This window comes from Mixophyes fleayi, chromosome 6 (genome assembly GCF_038048845.1).
Source record: "Mixophyes fleayi isolate aMixFle1 chromosome 6, aMixFle1.hap1, whole genome shotgun sequence".
NCBI lineage: Eukaryota > Metazoa > Chordata > Amphibia > Anura > Limnodynastidae > Mixophyes > Mixophyes fleayi.
The window spans coordinates 58,074,830-58,101,355 of NC_134407.1; the positions used below are offsets into that span (position 1 = coordinate 58,074,830).

The 26,526-nt window shown below is 39.0% G+C and overlaps 1 protein-coding gene across 5 annotated transcripts; it reads left to right on the forward strand.

Moving 5' to 3' along the window:
• Positions 1–26,526, forward strand: CUEDC2 (CUE domain containing 2). Of its 5 annotated transcripts, XR_012693368.1 has the most exons (10): positions 1–212; positions 6,639–6,728; positions 8,016–8,159; positions 14,909–14,970; positions 20,014–20,126; positions 22,224–22,388; positions 24,795–24,847; positions 25,069–25,129; positions 25,647–25,889; positions 26,169–26,250. XR_012693368.1 is itself a non-coding variant. In XM_075216616.1 (9 exons), exons 2-9 carry the CDS (start codon positions 6,655–6,657, stop codon positions 26,313–26,315), a joined length of 819 nt encoding a protein of 272 aa, XP_075072717.1. In that variant the 5' UTR covers positions 7–212; positions 6,639–6,654; the 3' UTR covers positions 26,316–26,526. The 5 variants fall into 5 exon arrangements, 4 of the variants coding, with proteins under 4 accessions (XP_075072717.1, XP_075072720.1, XP_075072721.1 ...); XM_075216616.1 differs by lacking the exon at positions 25,647–25,889 and having other exon boundaries at positions 7–212; positions 26,169–26,526; XM_075216619.1 differs by lacking the exon at positions 25,647–25,889 and having other exon boundaries at positions 7–212; positions 22,224–22,361; positions 26,169–26,526.

Sequence of the window (26,526 nt, forward strand, 5' to 3'; positions counted from 1 at the left end):
AGCTGCAGAAGTGATTACCTCTGTCAAGATGCGTGCACAAAACAAAATTATGCTCACCTTCTTCTACCTTTAATAGTTGTAACATAGGATAAATCGTGCATTGCCCAAATCCAATATGGCCGCCCGAGGCTCCGGTCTCATGTACTTTGTAAGTAAGGGAAGTGACGTCGGTGAGCGGCGCTGCAGGTCTGGATGTGTCCTGGATATTAGCGGTAGGTTTGAACAAGAGCAGGTTGTTAGACCGTTATATGCACGGTGCAGCTCAGTAGTGGCTGCAGGTTTATGGCTCTGGTCGGATTTAGTCTTCTGGAGCTTGTATAGCTGCTGATCTCATGTAGTCACATGATCTGCTCTGCGCCATGTCTCTTGGCTTGTTGTTGTAATGTTTGTGTTGGGGTGATATATTCTCTGGCGGTTAAATCCAGATACAAATGAAACATTACATGCAGCATACAAGCTTCCCCTGTCAAGTGGCTGAATAGGTATATTAGATCTGTACAATAAGTAGGTAACTTCTTTGGCAAATGTTTGGATAAGAAACACTACACTGTATCACAAAGCGCTAAAATAGTTTTAGTATGATAAAATTATTGAATGTTCACATTATACTTGAATTTTATTCACCGTTCCCAATAGCACACACATCGACATGGTTGTGTGTAGAATTAAGCAAAGGGTAAATGGCTACAGTGTCTTTGAACACACATTGGGGCATATTCAATTAGCTTTTGGATTCGCGGTGACGCGCGTTACCGCGAAAAGTGCGCGTTCTTGCGGGTATTACGGTACCGCATTAACGTGGATTTTCGTACGCAACCCTATGGGCTGCGAACGAAAATCCACGTTATTGCGGTACCGTGTATTGCGTTTCGCGGCCGTTCCGGCGCGTTACCGCGAATCCAAAAGCTAATTGAATATGCCCCATAGGGTCACATATCACAGTTGCACATGGCTGATTTTCAGGTAGTCATGAAGAGTTAACAATTTGCACTAGTTACAATATAGTAACATAGTTGATGAGGTTGAAAAAAGACACCAGTCCATTATGTTCAACCTATTTTGGATCTCCTGCGATCCCTCGCTTATATTTGAAATTGATCCAGATTAAGCAACCGCCAATCTGTTTCAATCAGAAAAAATCCTTACAGACCCAATATTGCAGTCCTATTATTTCCCTATATCCACTACTATCTTTCATTTTAAAACATGGTCGTATCCCTGGATAGAATTTTCTGCTAAAATTTTGTCTAACCCTTGATTAACCATATTTATTGAATATGCCATCACAACCTTCCCTAGCAGTGAATTCCATATCTTGACTGCCCTTACTGTAAAGAATCATTTCCTTTGCTGGTTGTGAAATTTCCTCTCCTCTAACCTTAGGGGGTGACCGCGTGTCCTGTGTATAGTCCTTGGGGTAAAAAGTTCCCATGAAAGTTCTCTCTATTGACCCTTAATGTGTTTGTACATAGTAATCATATCTCCCCTTAGACGCCTCTTTTCTAAAGTAAACATGCCTAAACTGGCTAACCTTTCCTCATAACTTAATGACTCCATACCCTTTATCAATTTTGTTGCCCTCTGAACTCTTTCTAGTTCCAAAATATCTTTTTTTTATAGAGTGGTGCCCAGATCTGTACTGCATATTCAAGATGAGGTCTTATCAACAATTTATACATTGGCAAAATTACACTGTCTTCCCTTGCATCCATGCTCCTTTTTATGCATGCCAATACTTTATTTGCCAAAGGGCATTTTTCAACTGTATTGTTATTGTTTACTTATATAGTGCTGTATTACAGAGAATATGGAATAATTCACATCAGTCCCTTCATTAGAGCTTGCAGTCTAAATTCTCTACATCACACACACACACACACACACACACACCCTGTGGGGTCCATTTTGTCAGCAGACAATTAACCTACCAGTATGTTTTTTGACTGTGGGAGGAAATCCATGCAAACATGGAGAGCGTACAAATTTCACACAGATAGGACGCTGGTTGGAATGAACCTTGTAGCTATTTAGGAAGTATGTATGACATGTACTAAAACTTGGAATTGTGAAATGTGTGCCCTACTGTGGTATACAAAGAACAACTTGCTATATTTGCAATTGTAGTATGTACAGAGTAGACATAGTCATTTAAAATGTGTACGGTGTAGTTGTATACTTAAATGTATGATTATTTGGCTAGTGATATTAAAAATATACTGTATAAGATATAGATATATAAAACAAGATCTTTTGCTCTTAGGTAGTGACCCTGCCACAATCTGGATCCACTTCCTCTCTGTGTATTAGTTGGCGTACCACAAGGATCAGTCCTAGGCACTCTGTACTTATCTGTCTGTACTAATTTTCTTGCAAAACTAATAAGCTACTTTAAGGTGCAGTATCACATATGCATATGACACTTAAATCTATCCTCTTTGGATCCTTCACCATCACTGTTGGCCTGTGTTATTGTATGTATTTCTGCCATTTCATGTTGGATACACTTTTTGCCACCTCAAGCTCAGTTTTTCAAAAACTAAGCTGATAATCTTTCCACCAGCCATAAGAAGAGACTTCTGATGACATCACAACAGTAAACCTTGCCCTTTCAGCTCACTGCCTAGGTATCGTCATTGACTCATAACTGTCCTTTGTTTCCCATATCCAATCAATATCCAAATCATGTTATATTCTTCTAAGAAACATCTCCAGAATATGTACATATCTAATACAAGACACTGTAACAATTTAAAATCATGCAGTTATGATCATCCACACTCTGTTGCAATCCCTTCTTATGTGTCCAGTTATCAGAGTTTCCATCCCTACATTTGTTACCTGTATTTCCCAGAATCCAATAGAAAGTCTACTAATGTACAAAGCCATTTTACTTTGTATGTTTTCCTTGTGTGGGTTTCCTTATGCTCTCTAAAAAAAATACTGGTAAGTAATTGGCTCCTTACAAAATTAATTCAAGTCTGATAGAGAACTTAGACCAGGCATTGTTAACCTGGATCCACGGACCCATTGAGAGTCTGTGGTTAGATTTCAGTGAGTGTGAAGGAAATAAAATATTTTTATTTTCACTAACCCCGAAATGTAGTATTTCCTTCAATTATGAATGTAAGCAAGAAGCCACAGTAGTATTATAGTGACTGTGTCTTGGTCACCAACAGAAATCACAATTGGGCTACGAGAAGGTAATACAAATCTGTGGTAAACTGTAGCAACCAATCAGACATTTGCTTTCATTATGAACCACAAAAAAGCAGACCTATGCTCCTGTATGTGCTCAAGAAGGATTGCTTGAGTGTATTTCAAGGTACACACCCACATCATAGCTTGCAACTGGTCTCATAGCATCAATCTGCTTTTAACTTTACAAATTTGTTATAGAGCTGAAAATACGTATAGGGGAAAGTGTGAAACTACACGTCAAAGTTTGACACTTTAGAGTGACATCACAAAAGGAACATTTATTCTGTGAGTTTGCACTTTAGTAACTGAGCCCTAGGGGCAGATTTATCAAACCTTCTAAAAAGGAAAAGACATAGCAACCAGATACTAGCTGTAATTTTCTAGAATGTGCTAAATAAATGATAACTATAATCTGATTGGTTGCTATGGTCAACACTTCCAGTTTTTGTGGTGGGTTTTCCCCGGCGGTTTGTCAAACATCAGCTTAGTAAATCTGGCAGTTTGTATTTTGATCATGTTAAAAATCAGGATGGAGATTTATAAAACTGTGGTTTTAAGCCTTTTCACTGGCGGTTTGGCCTTTAGTAAATCCAGCGGTTTTAAAACCACCAGAAAAATCACAGGAAACTGGTAGTTTCATCAAACCGTCCTTTAGTAAATCTAGCCCCAGAGTCTAATTTGTACTAGACATGATTGGTTGCTGAGGTATTAATGCAGATTTGCACCTTTCAGCTTGTGCTGCTGTTATCACAACTGGGTCGACAAATCCTTTTAAAATACAAAAGTCTTGCAAAGCTTTGTATTCTCTGACTTGGTGACAAGTGTTAAATTAAATCTGCAAAATGTTCAAGACAAGTCCTATGTAGAGAACTATGACTTGAACAGCTTTCTTCTAGAATAGATTACATCAGATTGGTATTAATTACTGCATTGACTACCAGTTAGTCTAATAGCTGCTAGACTGAATTGTAAAGTCGCACAAGACCATGACTGATTGGAGTGAGGATTCAGTGGTTCTGTCAAGTATATCTTTGATCTTTCAGCTGTTTCAGAGATCTGATTGATGTTACATCAGATTTGCTGCAAGTGCAGGAAACATTTTCTCTGTCATACTCGTATTACTGACATTTTCAAAGTGTTTAGAAAACACAAAACAAACATGACTTGAAAATCAGAAATATTATGTTCTTATGTGGCAATAGCAAATGCCCACATTTAACATTTGATGAGGACAAATGTTTTAATTTTTGATATGTTAATAATGGTTTACATGTTTTAAAGTGTACATGTCGCCTACACACGGTGGAGCCATCCATTCACTAGGAAGTCGTAATATCGCGGAGGCACAAAAGGCTGTGGGCTAAATAGAAGGCTGCCCCCACTGTGTGTATGGGTTAGGCATGTGAAAAGGTAAAGTATAACTGAACCCAAAATGTAAAATGTATTTTTGAGTGGCGACGAAGGAGTTAAAATACAATCTAAATCATACATATCTTTACTGGAGCCTTTGTAGGGTCTGCCAGGTTTGCTGATTGTTGTACCTGTTCCACTCCTTAAGCCTCTCTTCATTTACCACTCTTTGGGGCATATTCAATTGTTGAATATGCCCGCGGTGTTAAAACTATTAATGTTATTACGGTAATATTAAGCCGGATTTCAGCTCGCAGCTCCCTGAGCCGTGAGCTGAAATCCAGCGAGAAAAGTACCGTAATAACGGTATGTGCGCGGGGCACGTTAATTTTGGCTGTAACGCCAAACAATTGAATATGCCCCTTCATATTTTAAACAAGCCAGAAGGCTATCCTTGCAGCTCCCCTGTATTTATGCAAATGGAAGTTCTTGGTGGTAGGATATCCCTTTAGGCCTGTATGTAGAAGATTTAGCAATAAACTTAGAGAGAAGTGCTCTCTACGTTTTATATATTTAAAATATTTACTACAAATATCTGTGTATTTTAGACAGTCTCTTTCAATAAAGTGGTATGTCAAATCTCCTGTATTATAGCAAGTGCCACAGCCTTGTAATTCGCCTAGGTTCTTTGAAAATTGTATCCATCCGTAATTGAATCTTATTAATGGTGATGTTGGGAAATATATGCCCGGTAATGTTTATTGTATATGTAATACAAGGAATGCTCACTATTTCCTATCTGTAGTCACTGAATGCAGCTCAGGTCCAAAAGTGCTGACTACACTGTATGGCTCATATGACAGAATCCAGTATGAAGTCATGACAACTTTGGTGTCTAACATATAAGTCACAATGGGAACATTAATTTATTGATCATTCACTGTATGCCTTTATATTTATGTGTTAAGAAAAAAAGATATACTTTACCTATTACTCACTTTCGTAGGCATTATTGGGTTCTCACATGTAAATTCACCTTTTAGTGCCCGATGTTTAGGTTGATGTGCCATCTCAGGAAGCCAGGGAAATGTATTTAGCACTGTGTCATTTGTGCCAGAAATAACTTTTATTTTATTCACTTAATTGAATTTTTTTTCTTGGACTGCTGAGTATAGATATTTGTCATTTTTACTGACACTATTTAAAAATAAAGAGGTGAGGAAATCCTTTTCCATGATTCTCCTTTTAGCAATGTTTACATGATTAATTCAACAAACCACCAAAATATAACCCTATATTTTATTCTATTTGTAATGATTATAGGAATACCACATTTGTGTATAAATTATCGGTTGGAAATACGTGTGGGGGTCATAGTAAAATGTATGGATTTTATTCTGTGTATGTTTATGTTGTGTTTTGGTTTTTTTTTGTTTTTTTTTATCCTTAAATAACTTGTATACTATCTTAGAGTTAGTGGTAACTGGCTATTCTATATCATTAGGGTGCTGTGTGAGAGCTACTCAGAGTCTTTTAAAGGTCTCGGGGTTTTCTTGCAAGTAATCACTGGTGTTTCTATTGGCATAGTACAGTGCAGTCTTGAAGATATAGATTGCTCTCTTTGTCATTTGTTACCCAGTTATATCACAGTGCGGATATGCCCGCTTCATACTGCCTGCTTATGTGAGATCTTGGTGCTTACACTGCCTGTTATATGTAATAACATAGAGAAGATTAGTGTCATATTCAATATGACATTAGCTTTAAGCTGAACAATTATGATTTATCCCATGTGTTTTAAAAACGTATTTCTAGCTTGTTGGCAATGCAGACCTCTTGATTTGATTCAGGCTGCAATGTCAGTTTTCATTCATCAGTTTCTATATTCGGCATGTAATTCAGGTTATTTTTAAGTACTGTTGCTGTACAAATTTGCACAGAAGTTGTTTAATTTTTTTTTTCTTACATTCCTATTTTGAAGCAGTAAGTTGTAATGTGAATATATTTATATCTAGTTTAATAAACTGCCATCTTTTTCATTGTGATAGAATACATGATCTCATTTGCGAAGTCATCTCATTATTTTCTAGGAACACATAAAAGGGGATGTCGTTAGAAAATATTATTCGAGATTCACTAACTGGATTCATACAGGCCCATATTCCTGATGCTGATCTCAGGTAAGTTTAGTCTTCTGGATAGTAATGTTCTAGCTGCAGATGTTTAATCTTCTCTCTAAAAGTGCCAATGGTGGATTTAATGTTACTTATTGCAGTAATAATTTTGCAGTGGACAACCGCATTGTTATAGAAAATGGTTAGCACATATATATTGGATGCCGTTCTTTAGACAGAAGTATGCTAACTAGAATATTGATCTTCTTGTATTAATACGTGACAGAACTTTTTGCAACGTGTGAACAGTCTTAATTACAGAATTATAAACCTGTTGTTTTTAGTACTGTGCAGTTTATGGTTAGTAAATTGTTTTGTTTTTTGGCACATTTTGATGATTTAGAGCAAGTACTATAGGTCATTAATACTGAGCTAAGTAGCATACCAAACTTCAGTAACTGAAAGGTTTATCTCTGTCACGTTGGACAGGTTTAGTTTATTTGCCCAATTCCTTTCCTTACAGTTGCTGCCTTTAATAAAAATGGACTAGTTGCCTGAGTTTCTGTATTGTGTAGACAGCTTTTCATCACTGAATGATGAGTTTGTTTGTTTTTTACCCGTTTGTGATTGTAGAAATACTTCATCACTCTGTACTTCTGTACAAATCTGTAGTGAAAAGTCTGTGTACTTTGGATTTAGCGATTTATTATAAGGTTTCTAAGTATGTATTGCTCATGGACAGGGCATGGCTGCCCCCTCCACTCATTCAAACGCCCATGTCATTCAGCATTTTGAGAGATGCAAAGAGAACACAAACTCCAGACATTTGAAAATGGCGAAGGTAGCTGGGGGTTAGGACTATTATTTTATTGTGTACAACCTACAAACAGTACATAATTGACTTAAGGTTTTTTTCTCCACTGAAAATCTTTCATGTGGGCCTGTGGCCTAAATACAGTGAAGGCATCTATTATGGATTAAACCAGTATGCCGCCTATCCGTTTACTAGGAATCAGTGACATCACAGAGGCACTGCCTGACTAATTTTTTAGGGACTTGATTAGTGACATGCGCATGAATTAAGCAGATGACTCCCCCCTGCCGCGGTGTGTAGGTGACCGGTCCATTAATGCTTGCCTAAGGTGGAAAGATGGGTACTGTATCTGAATTCAGTCAGTGGTCATGTTCAGGCGAGGGTATTCTTAACACTTTATAATGTTAATTGTAAGTATTAATAATACAATACTAAAATATGAAAGTGTTTGTGTTTTGGGGTTTGTTTGTTTTTTATATTCGATAAATTCATTCATAAATTGTGTATGCCTTGTTTTGACTTTTCCCTTCTCATCTCAGTGCTATGGATGAAGTGTTCTTTTCATATGTCACGGGGGTATTAGAAGACCTGGGGTCCCAAGACTCCTCAGAAGAAGACTTTGAGATGGAAACGTTTGTGGAAATGTTGGAGGGTTACATTCCAGGATTTGCAGATATTGGCAGGTAGAGTGTTACCTGTTTGGCCAGAGTATTGTCTCAATGTCAATAGCTGAATTGTATTCCTTATTATGAGACTTACATAGTTGAGATGAAACTCATCTCTAGTAGAACCTATACCTAAGGGAATAAGAGCCTGGAGAATTGTTAATGGAAATGCTGTTCAGTGCAATGTTGTTGATACAACTGACTTGACAAGCCCTGGTAGCCGACTGTAATTTGGCTATAATGTCTGGCGATATTTAGTTTTATCTTAGGAGAGCAAGTAAATGGCTGCTACTTTCTATGTTATTACATGAAAATATTTTTACAGAATATTTAAATCAGTGAAAAACAAACCTTTTAAAAGTCAGGTATATTTTGTACTTTCCTATTGTTACCTATAAATAATTATTTCTTATAGTCACTATTTCTGCCACCTACCACTATGTGTGGCTTTATTGTAATGTACATTATGCCTGAACAAAGCATTGCCAACTAATTTAGTGGTAAAACTAATCGTGTTTTGCCATTTTATGGTTATTTGGCTGCTGTGGGCATGAATACATAAATGACCCAGACCCTGGCTTAGGATTTCCAATTTGTAACAGGCATTAGTGCCTTTTAGGTGTGAGAATCAAGTGAGGCAAATACCCCACACATATTCTCATTTTTCAGCTTCATTCACTCTGGCTTCTACACACAATAGCTTCTACAATGGACGTCTGGAGCACACACGTTTCCAGAGTGTTTAAATATTTCTTCATCACACATTTCATTCTCCGTAAGACCTGAGCATTGACTAAATTTTCATCAGCCTTTTTAAGATACGACTGCCTTAGTCATTATGATTCTTTTAGTTAAAAAATGCTATATTGTCTTAATTACTTTCCAGTTCTTTGACTTTTTTCTCACCTATTATCTTTGTGTGGCACAGTAATTAACTTTTCCTACAAAAGCCAAGAGTGGGCCAGTTAATACACTTAGTCCAGAAAATAGGGAAGAGGGAACCGGCTTCCCCACACTCCTTCCAGCGATACTGAGAGACTGTGGGCACGATTTTTTGCAGTTTGACTGGGCAGTAATATAATCTGTGAATCATTTTAATGAGCATCTCCGAATGGTTGATACATTTTGACATTTTGTAAACGTTCTTAACGATATGATCCCAGTCCTCACCCGACAGGGTGTGACCAAGGTCAGATTGCAGCTTACAATAGTCGGGCGCTGTCAGGAGACATTGATACCAGGCGGATACGCCCCCAGCATGAGACCCTAATAACTCCCCGGGAGAACCAAAGATCCAGGCGTAGGTCCGGGATGAGGGAAGCCACTGCAAGAAGGGAAGAGGGAAGGGAAAATTCTTGGGTCAGTCTCACAATCTTGACCCAACTTGCCAGGGTGTCTCTAACGCTAGGCAGGCTAGCTAACCAAAGTAAATCCTCTATCAGAAACAGGCATTCCACATGGGCCTCTATGGAGACTGATGGTTTGTGTGGGTAAGAAACTGTCCAGTATTTAAGTTGGTTGAGCCTCACGTCTTGTTGGCAAAGTTCCAGTTTACACCACCTCTCAATTTAGGGTGAAACAAACGAGACCTAGCCATTCTAGGGCGCTTGCCGCTCCACATTACTTACAAGGCGCTGGGATAGAACTTGTTGAGAATTTGGTGGGGAACCGAAGCTGGTATGGATCTGAACAAGTACAACATTTTTGGCAAAAGCATCATTTTGAGTGCGGCTATCCTACTGATCCATGAACCTCCAACTCCGCCCAGGTGTTGGTAAGAGTCGTGAAATGATGTAAGAGCGGATTATAGTTACAGCATATGAGGTACTTAGGGTGGGATGGAATGTGGATTCCCAGATATTTAAGAGATGAGGATCTCCAGTGCAAATTGTAATCAGACTGTAGGGAGAGAAGCACATCCTGTGGTGTGGGAATCCCATCTCCATGGCTTCCGATTTAGTGGCATTTATTTTGTAATAAGAGAAATCCAAGTATGCCTGGAGGACTTCCTGCAGGGCAGGGAAGTAGGTCCCAGGCTCGGTTAGGAACAGTAGGACATCGTCCGCGAATAAGCAGATCTTGTGATGCATTTGCCCAATGTGGGTGCAATTGATAGCGGGCGTTGTTCTGATCAGTTTCGCTAATTGGTCTATAGTTTTGGCATTGAGCTGGATCCTTGCCACGCTTGGGGATGGTGACGATTCTAGCTTCCATCATCTCTTTGGGTAAATAAGGTTATTCAGTGGACTTGTTAAAGAGGGTTTTAAGTTCTGGACTGAGCTCCACCTGAGAAGCGAAATAAAAACTATTTATGAGGCCATCTGACTCCGGCGCATTTATGGATTTTATCGACCCTCGGACTTCATCCTCCTTCCAGGCTAAGCACAGGCCAGCCAATGTATCGGGAACAAGAGAGGGGAGTTGAAGAGGATCTAGGAAATCAGCTATAATCGCAGGGATGAGATTGGGAGCGGTCTAGGCGTATATTATTAAGCTGTGCGTAGTAATTGGCGAACTGGTTAGCGATATCCAGCGGGTTAGCGATACAAGACTCCCGGAGACCAGCAAGAGCCTTAATGAAATTAATGGTATTTTTTCTACGAAGTTTACACGCTCTATTCCCCACAGTGTAGAACTCCTGGTTTAACCAGGCTATAGCATTATTGACCTGCAGCAGCGCAATGGAATATAATATTTTATGGAGGTTAGTCTGGGACGCCTTAATGGCAGAGTTAGAGCGGTTGAGCTTGTGCTGCTGCTCCAAAGCAACAATCTGAGCCTCATAAGATTCAAGCACTTCCAATTGGAAGCGTCTGATTCTAGCCGCAGCCTGTATAGCCGCTCCCCTCATGACCGCCTTCAAAGCGAACCAATGGTTGTATTCTGAAGTATCCTCCGGAGTATTAGTCTGCAATTAAGAGTCCAATGCTTCACTCATTACCTGTTAGCCAATGTCATCCAACAGGACATAATTCGGCCAAGGGCGGGAGGAAGGGATCTTTAGCAGCTGCTTCCAAACCCCAAATGAATCACCATACCTATTACAAAAAAGGTTGTAAGCAACATATTTGCAGAATAACAACATATAAAATAAATAATAAAAAGTAGACGGCAAGATATATGGATCTCTTACCCATGGCGCACGACGACCAACCTGGAGGATCCGGAGACGGCCCAGAGTTTATGTACCATTAGAGGACGAGAGAGCTACAGGGGGTAAACGGCTACGGCTTTGCTGGAGATACCACGGGGCCCAAACCTTCCTCAAAGTTGTAGGATTTATCGTGAAGGTAGCATGTAATACTCTCCATGCTTGCGATATGCCAGATGTAGTTCCGTAAGGACTGCATAGAGGGAGGGTTAGGATATTTCCAGTGTTTAGCTATTAGGGATTTGGCAGCAGCTAGTATGTGGGATATCAGCTTGTTGGAAGGGGCTGTCTCATCAGGGATAGGGCGAGAGAGAAGGAACGACCAGGGATCCTTAGTGATCTGTTGTTCAGATACGGAATTAATAAGTGCAAGGACCATGTTCCAATAAGGGATCATATGGGGAGAGGTCCACCATATATGTAGCATCGTGCCTCTCTGGCCACATTCCCGCCAACAGCTCGGAGTAGCAGTGGGAAACATTCTAGACAATCTATCTGGGGTATAGTACCACCTATAGTACAGCTTGTATGTATGTAAAATATTTTGTCTTCTGGGTGAGTAGTGATGTCATCAATTTTATATTTGGAGAATAGAAATGTAACCAGGTGACGTGCAGTGGATGAAGCGGCGAGCAATTACAGTTATAAAGTATATAATATCTTCTGTAAAATGTTCTCATTTAACCTAAAAATAATGGTATAGCCAAATAGTGTAATATAGTTGTAAAATGATTAAAGAGTCAAATCTATGGCGCCTAGTGTGTACTTGCATGAATAAAAAAGATTAACCAGCATGTAATTAATCTCTGTGATGATTTTCTGTTCTGTTGACGACTTAAGAGCACACCCTCTGTTGTACGCAGAGAATGAAAAAATAAAAACACAAAAAGGCTTCTCATCTATTACGGTTTTATAAACAATTAAACACACACTTTAATGAAGCGCGCTTACAATATAACATTTCTATATATAACCTAAAATAATGTTAGTCCCCTTTTGTTAGTTAATGAGTCCTCCCAGATTGGAAATGTTAGGCATGTATATCTCCACTTACTTATGGTGGTATGATGTGTTTATCTGACTAAGCTCCATCATACAAATATATAGCCCATTCTTTCACTATTTAAGCTCATCGTGTCACCTTATAGCTCTCTCATGTTACCAGATAGCCCTACTATGCCACTCCATGCCCAATAATACTGTTTATGTAAACCAATACTGTGGTGTTGCCAATCTCTTGCACTCTAGCAATGCAGCTTAGATATAAATTAATATTATTCTCTTCACCACCATCAAATCACCTGTGTAGATTACTGGACTTATGGCAGCCGTCACTGCTTTACCTCCTACTATGGAATTCCAGCCATGTTTTATACTGCTCAGCATTTCAAATGGCCAAAGTAGTACATTTAAGAATTATTCAAAAATGTGCAATTATTCTAACAGTAACACATGTAAATTACTATAGACCACTGTCATGACCCAGTGTAACGCTCCGGTCCCACAGATAGTACCTGTCTCGTTACCTGCACTCCATCTGGAAACTGCCATGTCCCAGAATCAGACATTCTCCAGTTCATTCATTCAGCTATATTCAAGTCTGTGCAGGTGCAAGCCTATTACACTTCAGGACCTCCTCCCTCTTTTTCATTGGCTAAGCACTTCTAGAGCACTATTTAAACCTCCTGGATTCACCTGTCTGATGCCTGTTCTTCAAGCTCACTTCCTGCAGCCTGTGGGTCTGGTTCCTGTTCTCCTTGTGGTTTGCCTGTGTTCCAGTCTGCTCTCAGTTCGTGGTCTGTGCTAAACCATCGCTGTTCCAGTACCTCTCTTACCATCTCCAGTGTACTTCATCGTGACAGCTCCGGTTCTCTCATCGCTACCACTCAGAGCCGCTACTACATCTGTGACAAACCGAGTGGGGTGTGATAGACCCTATGCAGAATAAACAAGTGAATTTACTGGTAATGGAGGCAGGACGTGACACTGCGTGGACTTTTAAGCACGTGAAACCATTCCGCATCAGTAAGAGGGCGGCCCAAATCTACCACCCAGCTGGACCTAAGTATATCTAAGTTGTCCAGGGCAAATGAGTAGTTAAGTTTAGAGTATAGAACAGAAAGAGTATTCCTAGTACCCACTGTGTGCAACAGGGTTTTGAGTGGGGATGGCTGGAGGAAAACTGAGTAAAGGGCATGTCGTAATTGGAGGTAGCAATAAAAGGTAGAGTTAGGGCACTGAGACAAATGTGCAAAGGTCTTTAAACACCCAGGGGTAAATGTATGAACATGCGGGTTCTTCAACACCCGCGTGTTCGGCGATTAAATTTCAAGCGGCGCTGCATTGTAAAGGGAAGTTTCCCTTTACAATGCAGCGCCGCTTGAAATTTAATCGCTGAACACACGGGTGTTGAAGAACCCGCATGTTCATACATTTACCCCCCAGTCTCGTACAAGTGCCCTATAGAAGTAATCCCATATATTCGCCACATATTATAATCCTGTAATTTACAGGGTGCAGGAAGAGAGGAATGATACCACAGTGGAGTGGAAGGATCATGCATACCGCATACTAGTATAATTTAAAATTCGGGAGGACCAAAACCCCATCTGCCTTGGATCTGCAAAGTGTAGACAAACAAAATTTAGCCCTCCTAACTCCCCACAGAAATGAGGAAATGAGCCTGCCAATGTCCCTGAACAGAGATTTTGCGAGATAGGCGAATGCTGAAGAATGTACGGGACATCCACACCCCAAGATATTTGAAACGAAGGGTCCATTTCAGAGAGTGACGTATAGAGGCGTCAGGGGTTGTACAAGACGTAGGACTTATACCATTTGACCAAAACTGTTAACTGTGTGAAGGAGGTGGTCTAGAATACATCAGAGTCAGACAAAAAATAAAAGCATATCTTAACAAATATATAATCCCATTCCTGTGCATTATTCTGCTCAGTAATATAGTCTTTTATGTTTATTAATGCCAAATATTGCCTTTACTAGCTCTTTAAGTGGACATATGTATATATAACTAGACATGCTATCTCTGCACTGCACACTAAGTTCGTATATATTTAATTGGTTGTCTTGCTCCATGGGGTTTGGTTAACATATATAACTGTGTTCACTGTTTTGAAAATTAAAAGCCACGGGAGAAGTTAGGACCAGCAATTTTGCAAGAAGAAGCATGGTTATGCAAATCAGTGGTTGTGAATTCTATGGGCATAGCATATCATTTCTTACCCAACAATGGTCAGCATATAATTAGCTACATTTTATATTATATGTTTTGCTACCTACTGATTAATAATGAAGTAAAATGGGCATATACAAGCTTCAGAAGTTTATCTTTTATAAAGATAAGGTTCAAATCATGCATGCAAGTCTTTTTCTTGTATAAATCAGAGTTTCTGACCATAAACCTATTAAGACATTGCAGGGAACCTAATAATCTGTGGTTAAGTAGAGTTGCTTACAATACAACAACTGCGGTCCTGCTTTTGAGAATATACAGGTGTTTTTATGGATGATACAAGATGCCTTTTCATTTCGGATCAGCCAGTGTTTTCTGTATCACGTAAGTTTTTATAGTAACATGGCGTTGTTTCATTTGCAGTGAAAAGGTTTATGAGATGATGTTCACACTATCAGGACAGCTAAGTGAAGCTCGTAATACAGGTGAGTTGGGTCTGTTTAAATGTGTACATTATTTAGAATAAATAAATGTTATTTATTACAGATACATAGGTCTTGTACTTTTTCATAGTGCTAATGTGCAGAATGCATTGAGGCTGTCATTGTTGTTTTTTGTTACCCCTGTCAGTGGATTTGTCTTGTGACTTTTGGCTGGCTGAGCATTGAGAGAAAATAATTGGGGAACTGATGATTGCTTATGATTGCCCTGTCATCATTGTATTTATATTCTATACAAGAGTATTTAATCAGAGCGACATTGATAAACTGAACAAGGGTAACATCTTTTACTGTATGTCATATAGAGAACCTACATTGTTACTACAAACATATAGGGGTATATTCAATCAGCATTCGCGGCCGCAATTACGGGCGGCTGCAAGGGTCCCGGGGTGCGCACAGAATTCTGTGATGTTGTGGTACCGTAATGGCACTTTACACACACAACTGCGAATCCTACCTGAATACCCCCTATAGTTTCTTAGATGGCAGAGACGTTATGATTGGATGATGGTCTTGTTTTAGCTGTAAAGGATCGTTCATAGGGGGGAATTCAATTGGCCACGTTACTTTTTACAGTAACACGGCCAATTGAATTCCCCCTATGAACGATCCTTTACAGCTATTAGTTATTACAGTAATAGTGCATTTAAATACCGTTGTTATGGTACTTTCAACGCCGGCTTTTTGCTCGCAGCTCCCTGAGCCGCGAGCAGAAAGTCGGGTTGAATTTACTGCAATAACTGTAATAGTTATCGCGGCATTAATCTGGAGGGATTTGAATTTCCCCCCTAACAAGTGTAATTCTTCTGTATGTGATCGCACAGTGTGCAAACAGATCTCCCACAGAAAAAACATCATTGTGCATAGTGATCATTGATCCACCCTATACAAAGCACTTTGGGAAAAGAGATCATGCGGTAAATGGTATCTGTACAACGTTTCTTGGGAAAAACTATGTATTGTTTAGGCAAATGCATTCAGGATTTCCTCTTGTGCTTGGATTCTTGTGATCTTCATCTGAAACACAATAGATTACAGATGGAGAAAATACATGTGTGAACAGGCCCTTAATCCTTACTGCATCCATAATTCAGATGGTTGTGGTACTGCGCCACCTACACTAAATTATATATAGGATAATGTAACACCTGCTGTAAATTCTATGCAAGGGTTATTATACCCCCTATTGTAAATAAGGATATATTATAGTAAATCTCTGAGGGTTTGTGCAGTCAGACACCTGCACACAGCATTCTATGCAGATCTCCTTGCTGGTGACCAAATCCAAAGGTTCCTGATAGCAGCACTGAGATAAGTCTCCAGATGCTGAAAGCATTTCACAAGTATTTTAACAGCATTTGTCATACTGAATTACTGATCACTATGCTGTCAAAATGCTTCCAAGAATACATGGTTCCACATCACATGCTGAAATTAAACCACTTGTGACTGTGTTTAGATGTGTGTGAATTTGTTTATCAATAAAAAAAAATATACTGTATGTAAATATATATATATATATATATATATATATATATATATATATATATATATATATATATATATATATATATATATACACACACGTTAACCCGTGCATGATACTCATGCATTCTAGTCAAATCAAGCTACTTAAGGTGTTATAAAGGTTCTTGTCATGCATTTGGGCCATAGCCCAGGCCTCAACCACCAACCACTCCCCACTGTCACCCCCGGCAACCACCAACCACTCCCAACTGTCACTTCTCCTTCAAGAAATATATATATATATTTTTTAAATCTTTATAAACACTTTTAACAATTCACAAATTATATTAACAAATTAAAAACATCTTAGTATACCAAATTTCAGCCCTTTCTGATTTTTTTTTCCCACACACACTAAGAATTTAGTAGGTCAGTGTATAACTCCGCCCAGCAGGTGGCGCTGCAGCTTGGTTTTATATTTTACACACACACACACACACACACACAGACAGACTAACACACACCACTAGACATTTATATTATAGATATATGTGATGACAAAAGGTTTTGAGATTGACACAAATATTATTTTTCACAGTGTCTGCTGCCTCAGTTTTTATGATGGCAATTTGAATATACTCCAGCATGTCATGAAGAGTAATCAGGTGAATTGCAATTAATTTCAAAGTTCCTCTTTGCTATGACAATGAACTTTATCCCAAAAACAACATTTCTACTGCATTTCAGTTGACATCAGGTCAGTGATGATCTCGTTAACACAGGTGAGAGTGTTGACGAGGCTGGAGATCACTGTATTATGCTGATTGAGTTACAATAACAGACTGGAATCTTTAAAAGGAGGGTGGTGCTTGAAATCATTGTTCTTCCTGTGTTAACCATGGTTATCTGCACGGAAACACGTGCAGTCATCATTGCTTTGCACAAAAAGGGCTTCACAGGCAAGTATATTTCTGCTAGTAAGATTGCACCTAAGTCAACCATTTATCGGATCATCAAGAACTTCAAGGAGAGAGGTTCAGTAGGTAAAGAAGGCTTTAGGGTAACCAAGAACATCCAAGAAGCAACAGGACCCTCTCCTAAAGTTGATTCAGCTGTGGGATCGGGGCACCACCAGTGCAGAGATTGCTCAGGAATTGCAGCAGGCAGGTGTGTGTGTGCACAGTGAGGAGAAGACTTTTGGAGGATGCTGCTGTCAAGAAGGCTGACAAAAAATCCACTTCTTTCCAGAAAAACATCAGGGACAGATTGATATTCTGCAAAGGGTACAGGGATTGGACTGCTGAGGACTGGGGTACAGTCATTTTCTCTGATGAATCCCTTTCGGATTGTTTGGGGCATCTGGAAAAACGCTTGTCCGGATTAGGAAAGGTGAGCGCTACAATCAGTCCTGTGTCATGCCAACAGTAAAGCATCCTGAGACCATTCATGTGTGGGGTTCTTTCTCAGCCAAGGCAGTGGGTTCACTCACAATTTTTAATAAAGAATGGTACCAAAACATCCTCCAAGAACAGTGTCTCCCAACCATCCAAGAACAGTTTGGAGACGAACAATGACATTTCCAGCATGATGGAGCACCTTGCCATAAGGCAAAAGTGATAACGAAGTGGCTCAGGGATCAAAACAGAAATTTTGGGTGCATGGCCAGGAAACTCCCCAGACCTTAATCCCATTGAGAATTTGTGGTCAGTGGAGGCGGTTGGACAAACAAAAACCCACAAATTCTGACAAACTCCAAGCATTGATTAGGCAAGAATGGGCGGCCATTAGTCAGTATGTGGCCCAGAAGTTTATGGACAGCTGCCAGGGCGACTTGCAGAGAAAAAAAGAAGGGTCAACACTGCAAATATTGACTTTGTATAAACTTAATGTATTTGTCAATAAAAGCCTTTGGCACTTATGAAATGCTTGTAATTTTACGTCAGTATCATAGCAACATCCGACAAAAGATCTAAAAACAGTGAAGCAGCAAACTTTGTGAAAACCAATACTTGTGTCATTCTCAAAACCTTTGGCCATGACTGTACTGTATATGTATGTGTGTGTGTATATATATATATATGATGCCAAAATGAGAATTTACCTGTGCAAAAAAAAAAGAGCAATAATAATGTGCTTACAGATTATAAGATGTGGATACCTTTCTCAGCTATAAAGTGGCAAATCACACAAATGTGAAAAACCCCTGTTGGTAACGGCTACATCACTGACAGTTCAGTTTGGTGGAGAGCGCTGCAATGGAAGGTGGTTTTATATTTATGTTGAACTTGTGACACTGACACCCCACAGACATCAGACACCAACAGCTTCTTGCTTGAAATCAAATGTGTTTTACTGTTCACATAACAATAAATGGCAAACTTGTCAGGATGACACCAGTAAACAACATCATATTGCCTACACCGCCTTATGACCCTAATGCTAGTCTTAGGCTAGGTAGACACTGAAGAATTTTCTGAACGACGTGTTCTCAAATGATTGTATCTACGACTGAAGGTCCGATCAGTCTGACGATTCATGCCTACACACTGACACGATTTACCTTCAGATCTGTGTTCTTCATCTGGTCCTCCAGTCTTCAGAGAATACCAGCACAATATGCATTCATTATTGTCACACTGATTAAAACCGCCTTGTTATAGCTATCCACATGTCCTAACGAATTTCGTTAGCTTCTGTGACTCTGAAACGAAACATTCTGTCTCGGAACGAACAAATGAATTATTCCTTCTACAGCACTCTATACATTTATTCACCGGAACATTCATTGCTAGCATTGGCGGAAAAGAACACGACTCTATGCACTAATGTTCACAATCTCCGTAGAGTTTACACACACTACACGATTGGTCGGAAAATATTCAACAGTACAGCCAACCAAATGAGCTGACAATCGACATTTTGGAACGACTTTTGACCATCGTGTCACCACACACACTAACCCGATTTTCGACCGAACATCATGTCGGCTGATTTGCCCGATTATTGGACGAAAACGCTCCAGTGTGCACCTAGCCTAACACAGTCCAGCTCTCTAGCCACTGGCCAACTTGTTTAGCATCAGTCAAACCTAACAACTGAAAGGACAGGGTAAATACACCAATCTCCTCCCTTTGATCTAATTACTGCATTAGTCCACCTGTGTGTGTGTGCAGGCTAGGAGTTGCACTGTGTAAGGATTTAACCCTGTACACAGCTTTCCCCTGCAGATTCCCCAGCACCTCACCTGTCCCTATACAGGAGAGATGTGGCAAATAGGCCTCTTTGCCACTATATATATAATGTATGTACCTATGTATATCAGTCTTTCCTTTACAGTACTCTCCGGCCAGGAAAATTGTAATGACATTTCTCTAAATTGTACTTGCCTCTTTCTCTGCACCTATCATGATAGACTTGTAACTACCTGTAATTGTTTCCAGTATCATTTTGACTTTATTTTTCAGTATAGTAATCAAGTTAGGCTTTTTTATTGGCATTAACACAAATAATTTACTTGCAAGTGTTTTAAAGCATTTTTTTCATTTTCTTGTATTTAAGCAAACTGTTCCCCTGAAACATCTGCTGGGAATTCATTTGTGGCTGCAGAATCTAGTGGCACTCAAGCCAGTGAAAATAGATTGCAAGTAACATTGGAAGGAGCAGAAGCACAGGTACGCAGTGTAATGCAGAAATACAATATAGAATACTGTAGGGCCGCTGTATTACATTATATATAGCACCGTCTTAGTCTGCAGGTCTGTAAATAAAAAAGGAAAACGAACAAAATAACACACAGACAAAGCTTGGTGTTCCTGGCTTTTTATTATTCATTTATAAAGTGCTGACATCACCTGCAGCGCTGTGTAGTAGTATATAGTAGAGATGCTCACTGAGCCCCGTGAACTGGTTTTGGATCTGGATTAGCTTTGTGTTTTGGTTTTGGCAAAACCGCCCCTGTGTGTTTTTGGTTTTGTATTTGTTAGAAATCCTAAAATATGCTAAAATCACATAATTTTGCTCTTTTTTTTGTTCCTACATTATTATTAACCTCAGTAACACTAATTTCAAGTCATTTGCAGTCAATTTTGACCACCTCACAGGTCACAATATTATTTTCATACACTTTCGGACAAATACTGCAGCGACCTGGCTGGATGGTAAGCGACAGAGCAATGACTGGAACACACGGAAGTTCCTACCACATCTAGGACACATTGGCACACAGCAATGGCAAAAAAGAAAAATTGGGGTCTGAACTCCCTCCCACCCCTCGCTATGTTGGATCTTAAAAAGGAATTCAAAACTCACAAGATCCGACGACGTCACAATGACGTTTTGCCTCGTTTTCAATTCCAAGGGCACTTGACAGTTGGCTCGGTACTCGGATCCCCTAAGTTCGGGTGTTCAGTTCTCGAGGAACCGAGCCCGAGCATCTCTAGTATATACTGAGCGTTATAACAGTTACATTATGTTAACATTTACACCAACGGAGGCATAATAGGAATGAGAGCCTTGTTCAAAAAGCTTACAACCTAAAGGCATGAATAAGCTTAAACTATATGTTTTACAAACGATATTAGAGTAATTAAAGAGAAGAAAATGACAAAGAGCTTGTGGTATCAACCCTTATAATTCCTAATTGGGCTATATTACATCTTATTCCAGTGCATGTTTTGAATGTTAACCTATTCACTGCTTTCCATTGACTAAACCATGGGGGAGAGTTATATAAGATATGGTGCAAAAAAAAAAAGTTGGTGTTGACGCTAGCAACCAGTAACATTGCACTAGATAAATGTCAGCGACAATTTGTAAAACAGAAGCAACTATCTGGCTGCTATGGACAATGAATGAGGGACATTTAAATTATTAGATCAGGTTATATGTTTTGTTTTTTCAATGATTGAAAATGAAGTGGTTTTCAGAATGTAACCACAATATAATTGATCATTCAAGACCTCTTTTTACTATGTAGTAATAGCTGGTAAAATATTACGTGGTGAGGGGGTGGATGAGCTTGGTGTTGTCATTGTCTTGTCTTTCTCAGATAAATTCTATACTAAAGCCAGAGCTCTTTCATTATATAGTGCTGCTGTGTATGTGGAGCAGGCTGTGTTCATAATGTTGACAGGGACTTTTAAGATTACAAATTGGTCATCTATGCTGAGTGTGATGTGCTTGTGATTTAATTTTGTAGACTTGGCAATCTGTATAATCTTGCAATATCGATACTTGAAAGATAACCTTGCCATCTCTTAGGGGTATATTTACTAAACTGCGGGTTTGGAAAAGTGGAGATGTTGCCTATAGCAACCAATCAGATTCTATCTATCATTTTGTAGAGTGCACTAAATAAATGACAGCTAGAATCTGATTGGTTGCTATAGGCAACATCTCTACTTTTTCAAACCCGCAGTTTAGTAAATCTAGCCCTTAGTGCTTTCAGCTGAATGAAGGGCGGCTGTACAATATTGTCTGTTCAGAAATGTATGACACTTTATGCAAGTTAAATTGACTTAATTTGTCACAAATGCAAAGCCCTAATCTTCAAATACATGCGAGAAGCAAATGTGTTTTTGCCGCTATAAAATAAGAGGAATTGTCACACTAAACATAGGACAATGAGCTATCTATAACAATGCTGGTACATGTACACTCCACTTATAAAGTGAGAGTTTCATCTGTTCAACCTCGGCACTGTCCATAACATCCTCATTGCTCACAGTATGCTGAAACTGTCTTATTACAATTTCCTTTTTGTTTCTCAGGAAAATAGTGATTTGATAAAGAATGTTGATATACTGCTGGAGATGTTCCCAGCATGCACTATACACCAAGCTGAGAAAGTGCTCTCTATGGCTAAAGGGAATATGGAAGATGCAGTACAGATTATAGTGGAGAGAGAGGTGACATTTGATTCATCTGAGCCACAGGTTGGTGACAATGTGATTCGTTAAACACATCCTATGAGACTAACAAACATGATTTCTGCTCCAAGTAATTACATGCATAGGAGAAGTGTAATAATATGCATTTTATGGTTAGGGAACAACTGTCTTCAGAAGAGTGCTACAGTATTGTAGCTTTCCCCAGGTGTGATCTTCAGTGAGAAGCCCCTCTGTCTCTAGAAACAGGCGATCCATCTTCAGCTTCCTGTGGGAATTGAACCTAATTCATATGTAAAATTGGTAGATATGTATTTCACATACAAAAAGCCGGGGGTGGATAATATAGTGTAGTATAATTTATATAAAGAACCTCAAAAGGAAAGCCATTAAAACGTACCGAGGATAAAAGCTTACTTGCAGAGAAGCTGGCAGTAGGAACTTTCACGGTCAATGGGCACAGTAAAAATATATGCAGGTACAATTCTATGGTGTATCCAAGGCTTGATATGGTGAAGGACCTGCGCCTCACATAGATTGCATCAAGCTGCTCCAACATATGTTTTTTTTCACTCTGACTTCGTCAGGAGCGGTGGTAGTCATTAAAACGATGACCATCTCGCCGATACCAGATACGCCGACAGGGATACACCGAAGGTGTATTCCCAGGCAAACTGATAATACTGATAGCTTTAAACAGTGACTGGAAACCATGGCAACGTATGAACAAGACAACAGGTAAGGATGACGTCACTTTCATGCCTCACATTAGGTTTGCTGTTATTAAGCTGCTATTTTAAGGAGCCGCTGCCTGTACAATGTTATTTAGAAAGCCTAATACATTGTGCAGTTGGTGCCTCCTTAAATTACTACCTTAAGAACAGCAAACATAATATGCGGCATGAAAGTGACGTCATCCTTACCTGCCGCTTTCTTCATACCTCGCCATGGTTTCCGGTCACTGTTTAAAGCTGTCAGTATTACCAGTGCGCCGGAGAATACACCTTCGGTGTATTCCTGTTATCAGCACGATGAGCATAGTAAAAAGGTACCCCAGCCGTCGGGAGGATGGCTTGACGTGTAGTAGGGAGATTCATATCATATATTGTATTGTGCTTTAAACACATTGGACGGCATTTAGGTAAATTGAAGCTTTGTGCTTAATGTGAACTGTGGCTCCGGCTTTTAGCCTCTTGTTTTGAACCTCTTCTATACCTTGTGTACCAAAATCCCCCTCTAACACAACACCACAGCTACTCAGTTATTAAAAAAAATAACATAAGGTGTTGGTGCCTAGCGGAGCAGTGATACAATTGGAGAGCTTTCGTCATGGGCTAGTCCACTAGCAACAGCTGTTCCACCACTTGGTTCTCACGCAGGCACATCTGTCAGGAAATACTGACATGGACAATGGCGAGTGACCTCCGAATTTGTGACTATAGCTGCTCTCCCCAGTGAGAACATGAAATCTATTCTGCTTGTTTCGCAAGTGATCTCAGAGGTGGAACCAGCTAACCCCACGCTTGTCTCTGAAGTTACCACATTAAATATTCTCATCAGTGCCACAGTTGCATACAAACAATTGAAATCATTTGAAAATGTACAGACTGAATTTGATCCTACTTGTTTTATAGATTTCTTAAACTCTGAGTTTGGTATGGGAACTGTGGCACAAAAGGCTTCACCTCTGCTGTATATATAAAGAGTTGTCATATCGTACATTTAGGGAGGTGAAGTTTCAAACAATAAACAAATGATAAAGTGATTTTAGGATAATATTCGATGACCAGTGGGATTATATATTGCAAAACACAGGAAACGTTTTCCATAAAATAACCCAAATATTTGTTCTTCACAGAATATATTACACCCCGTGCAGACTGTTTATACCCAGTGTGTGCACAAATAAGGAATGTATTAAATGTCATCTGTACAATGGAGACTTCATTTATATGATTGGAGATGCCCTAAGCTTCAAGGATAGTGGACGGATGATATGAAGCCAATGTTTGCTATATACTGGGGTACACTTGATGAAACCCCACCTATACTGTATGTATACTAGGATTGCTAAACAAACTCAGTGCAGACAATGCTAGCACACAAGCTGTATGGGAACTATTATTTTTATTTAGGAAAGACTTGAAAAACTATGGTTGGCAAATGAAGCCCCAACTCTGGCCAATGTATTACATCAGTAAATGTGGTAACCTTGTAAAATATATTTATAAGGACAAGGTAACAAGTTGAAATACAATAACATTTGGAAAACTTAGATTAGTGAACGTGGATTTAAAGGCTCTTTGATTATACAAAATAACAAACGCAAGACTATGAAGGTAATATATTAAAGTATAAATTATTATTTACAGGGCCCAGACAGGTAATGTGATTTGTAATGTATTTCTTATGTTTGAATTTATAGGGTATTTCCCAATTTATGTTTTTTTTCAGGAGTTTCAAAAAGCTGCAAAAAAAGAAGACTTGAAAGATTTCATTTTACAGAAGTAAGCAACAAAATGGTGAAATACTAAATTATCTTTGCATAACAATAATAGTGTTTTTGAACAGTTCACCTTGTTTTTGTATATTTTACTTTTTAGTTCTTGGTTATATTAATATGTATCATATGCAACATAAAATCCTTAGTGTAAAGCAATATGTGAAATAAATATTGTTTGAGTATCTGTTTTGGGTGTTACTTTTACAATTTGTTTTAATTCTTCAGATATATGATGGTTGACAATGAAGAAGACAAAAAGACTCACAGACCATTGGTACCTAAAGAGGTAAGAGTAAGATGCTCCTAAAACTGCTTAAAAAGTACATAGATTAGTTGGTTCCCAACAGATGTTGGGTTTGGTTGTTTTTATTCAGGAAGGCACATTGTGGTGCTCTATATATTGAGACCTAACTGTCCAGGTGAAATCCACTTACCATAGATCTGAGAATAGAGCTCCAGTGTAGAAAGCTTATTTGAGACTGGGATCAGGAGATTATGAAACGCGTGAAAGCTACCCCAAGGTTTTGAGACTAGGTGCTGCAGACTGGCATCGGGTGTATTATCTTGTATTGGAGCATCCTATTGTGCTTTCTTCATACTGCCCTATTTAAATGTGCCTCAGCAACAGAGTGTCTATGCTACAGGATATAAGGTGACTTTAAACACTGCAGCAGGCACATCACTAGACTTCAAGGTATTTGTTTGCGGTTATAGCATTGGTGGCCCAGAGATCATGGGAAGATAGCAGGGACCAAAAAGTTCTCTTTTACTTTCATCTTTAATTTTTTTTTTTTCATATGCAGATTGACACTCACACTTCATAATCAGATAATTACCCTGGTGCCATTCCAAGATTTCCATGGATGGGCGTCACATCATGTATATACATATGGTTATTACACACATGCACCTCTACACCTGCAGCATGACATTTACATGTCTGCACTAAGATTCTCTCTCTACTCGTCCATTGACAAAACCTGGTGATTTAACATCATTTGATGTCGATAGTGACCCGTTACTACCACTCATTTTCATCAGATTTAGTAAGTGTGTATAATCTCCAAATTCATAATATATTAATGCACATCTGCTTTATTTTGTTATTGAGATGTTATTAGATTGATACATTTTAAGTTATTTTGATTTTTTTTTTACTTATTTTCAATGGTATTATTAGTCCCTATTTTTAATTGAAGTATATATTATTTTAGCTATACATGGTTTAGGGTCATAGATTTTAGGATTGCTGTAGGTTCTTTAAACTGATTATAGATTTATAAAATAACAGAAAAAGTTATTGCCTTCTACTTTTGCAACTCCAGGCACCTAAGAAATTGGTTCGATACATTGACAATCAAGTGGTCACCACAAAGGGGGAGAGGTACAAAGATATGAAGAAACCGGAGAGTGAAGAGATGAAGAAAACGTATATAAATCTGAAGCCTGCAAGAAAGTACAAGTTTCACTGAGGGGTGAAAGGACACAGGGGTCCTTCCAGCCTCCACTGTGTCTAGAATATGTGCACTGAATGGGTAGATAATTATATGCTCTGTACCAGAGAAATTATCTTGTTTGTGACATTTTCAGGATCTATCACTATTTATTCACTAATGAGGGCTTCCTTTACAATAAACAAACACAATATAGAGTGATTGATCACTTTACTGTGCAAATATCTCA

Bases quoted from the DNA above. Each gene is read 5' to 3' on its own strand.
- CUEDC2 (XM_075216616.1), top strand. From the start codon at position 6,655: ATGTCGTTAGAAAATATTATTCGAGATTCACTAACTGGATTCATACAG. The intron at 8,160-14,908 runs GTAGAGTGTTAC...TTTCATTTGCAG, and splicing joins GGATTTGCAGATATTGGCAG to TGAAAAGGTTTATGAGATGA. The intron at 20,127-22,223 runs GTACGCAGTGTA...TTTGTTTCTCAG, and splicing joins TGGAAGGAGCAGAAGCACAG to GAAAATAGTGATTTGATAAA.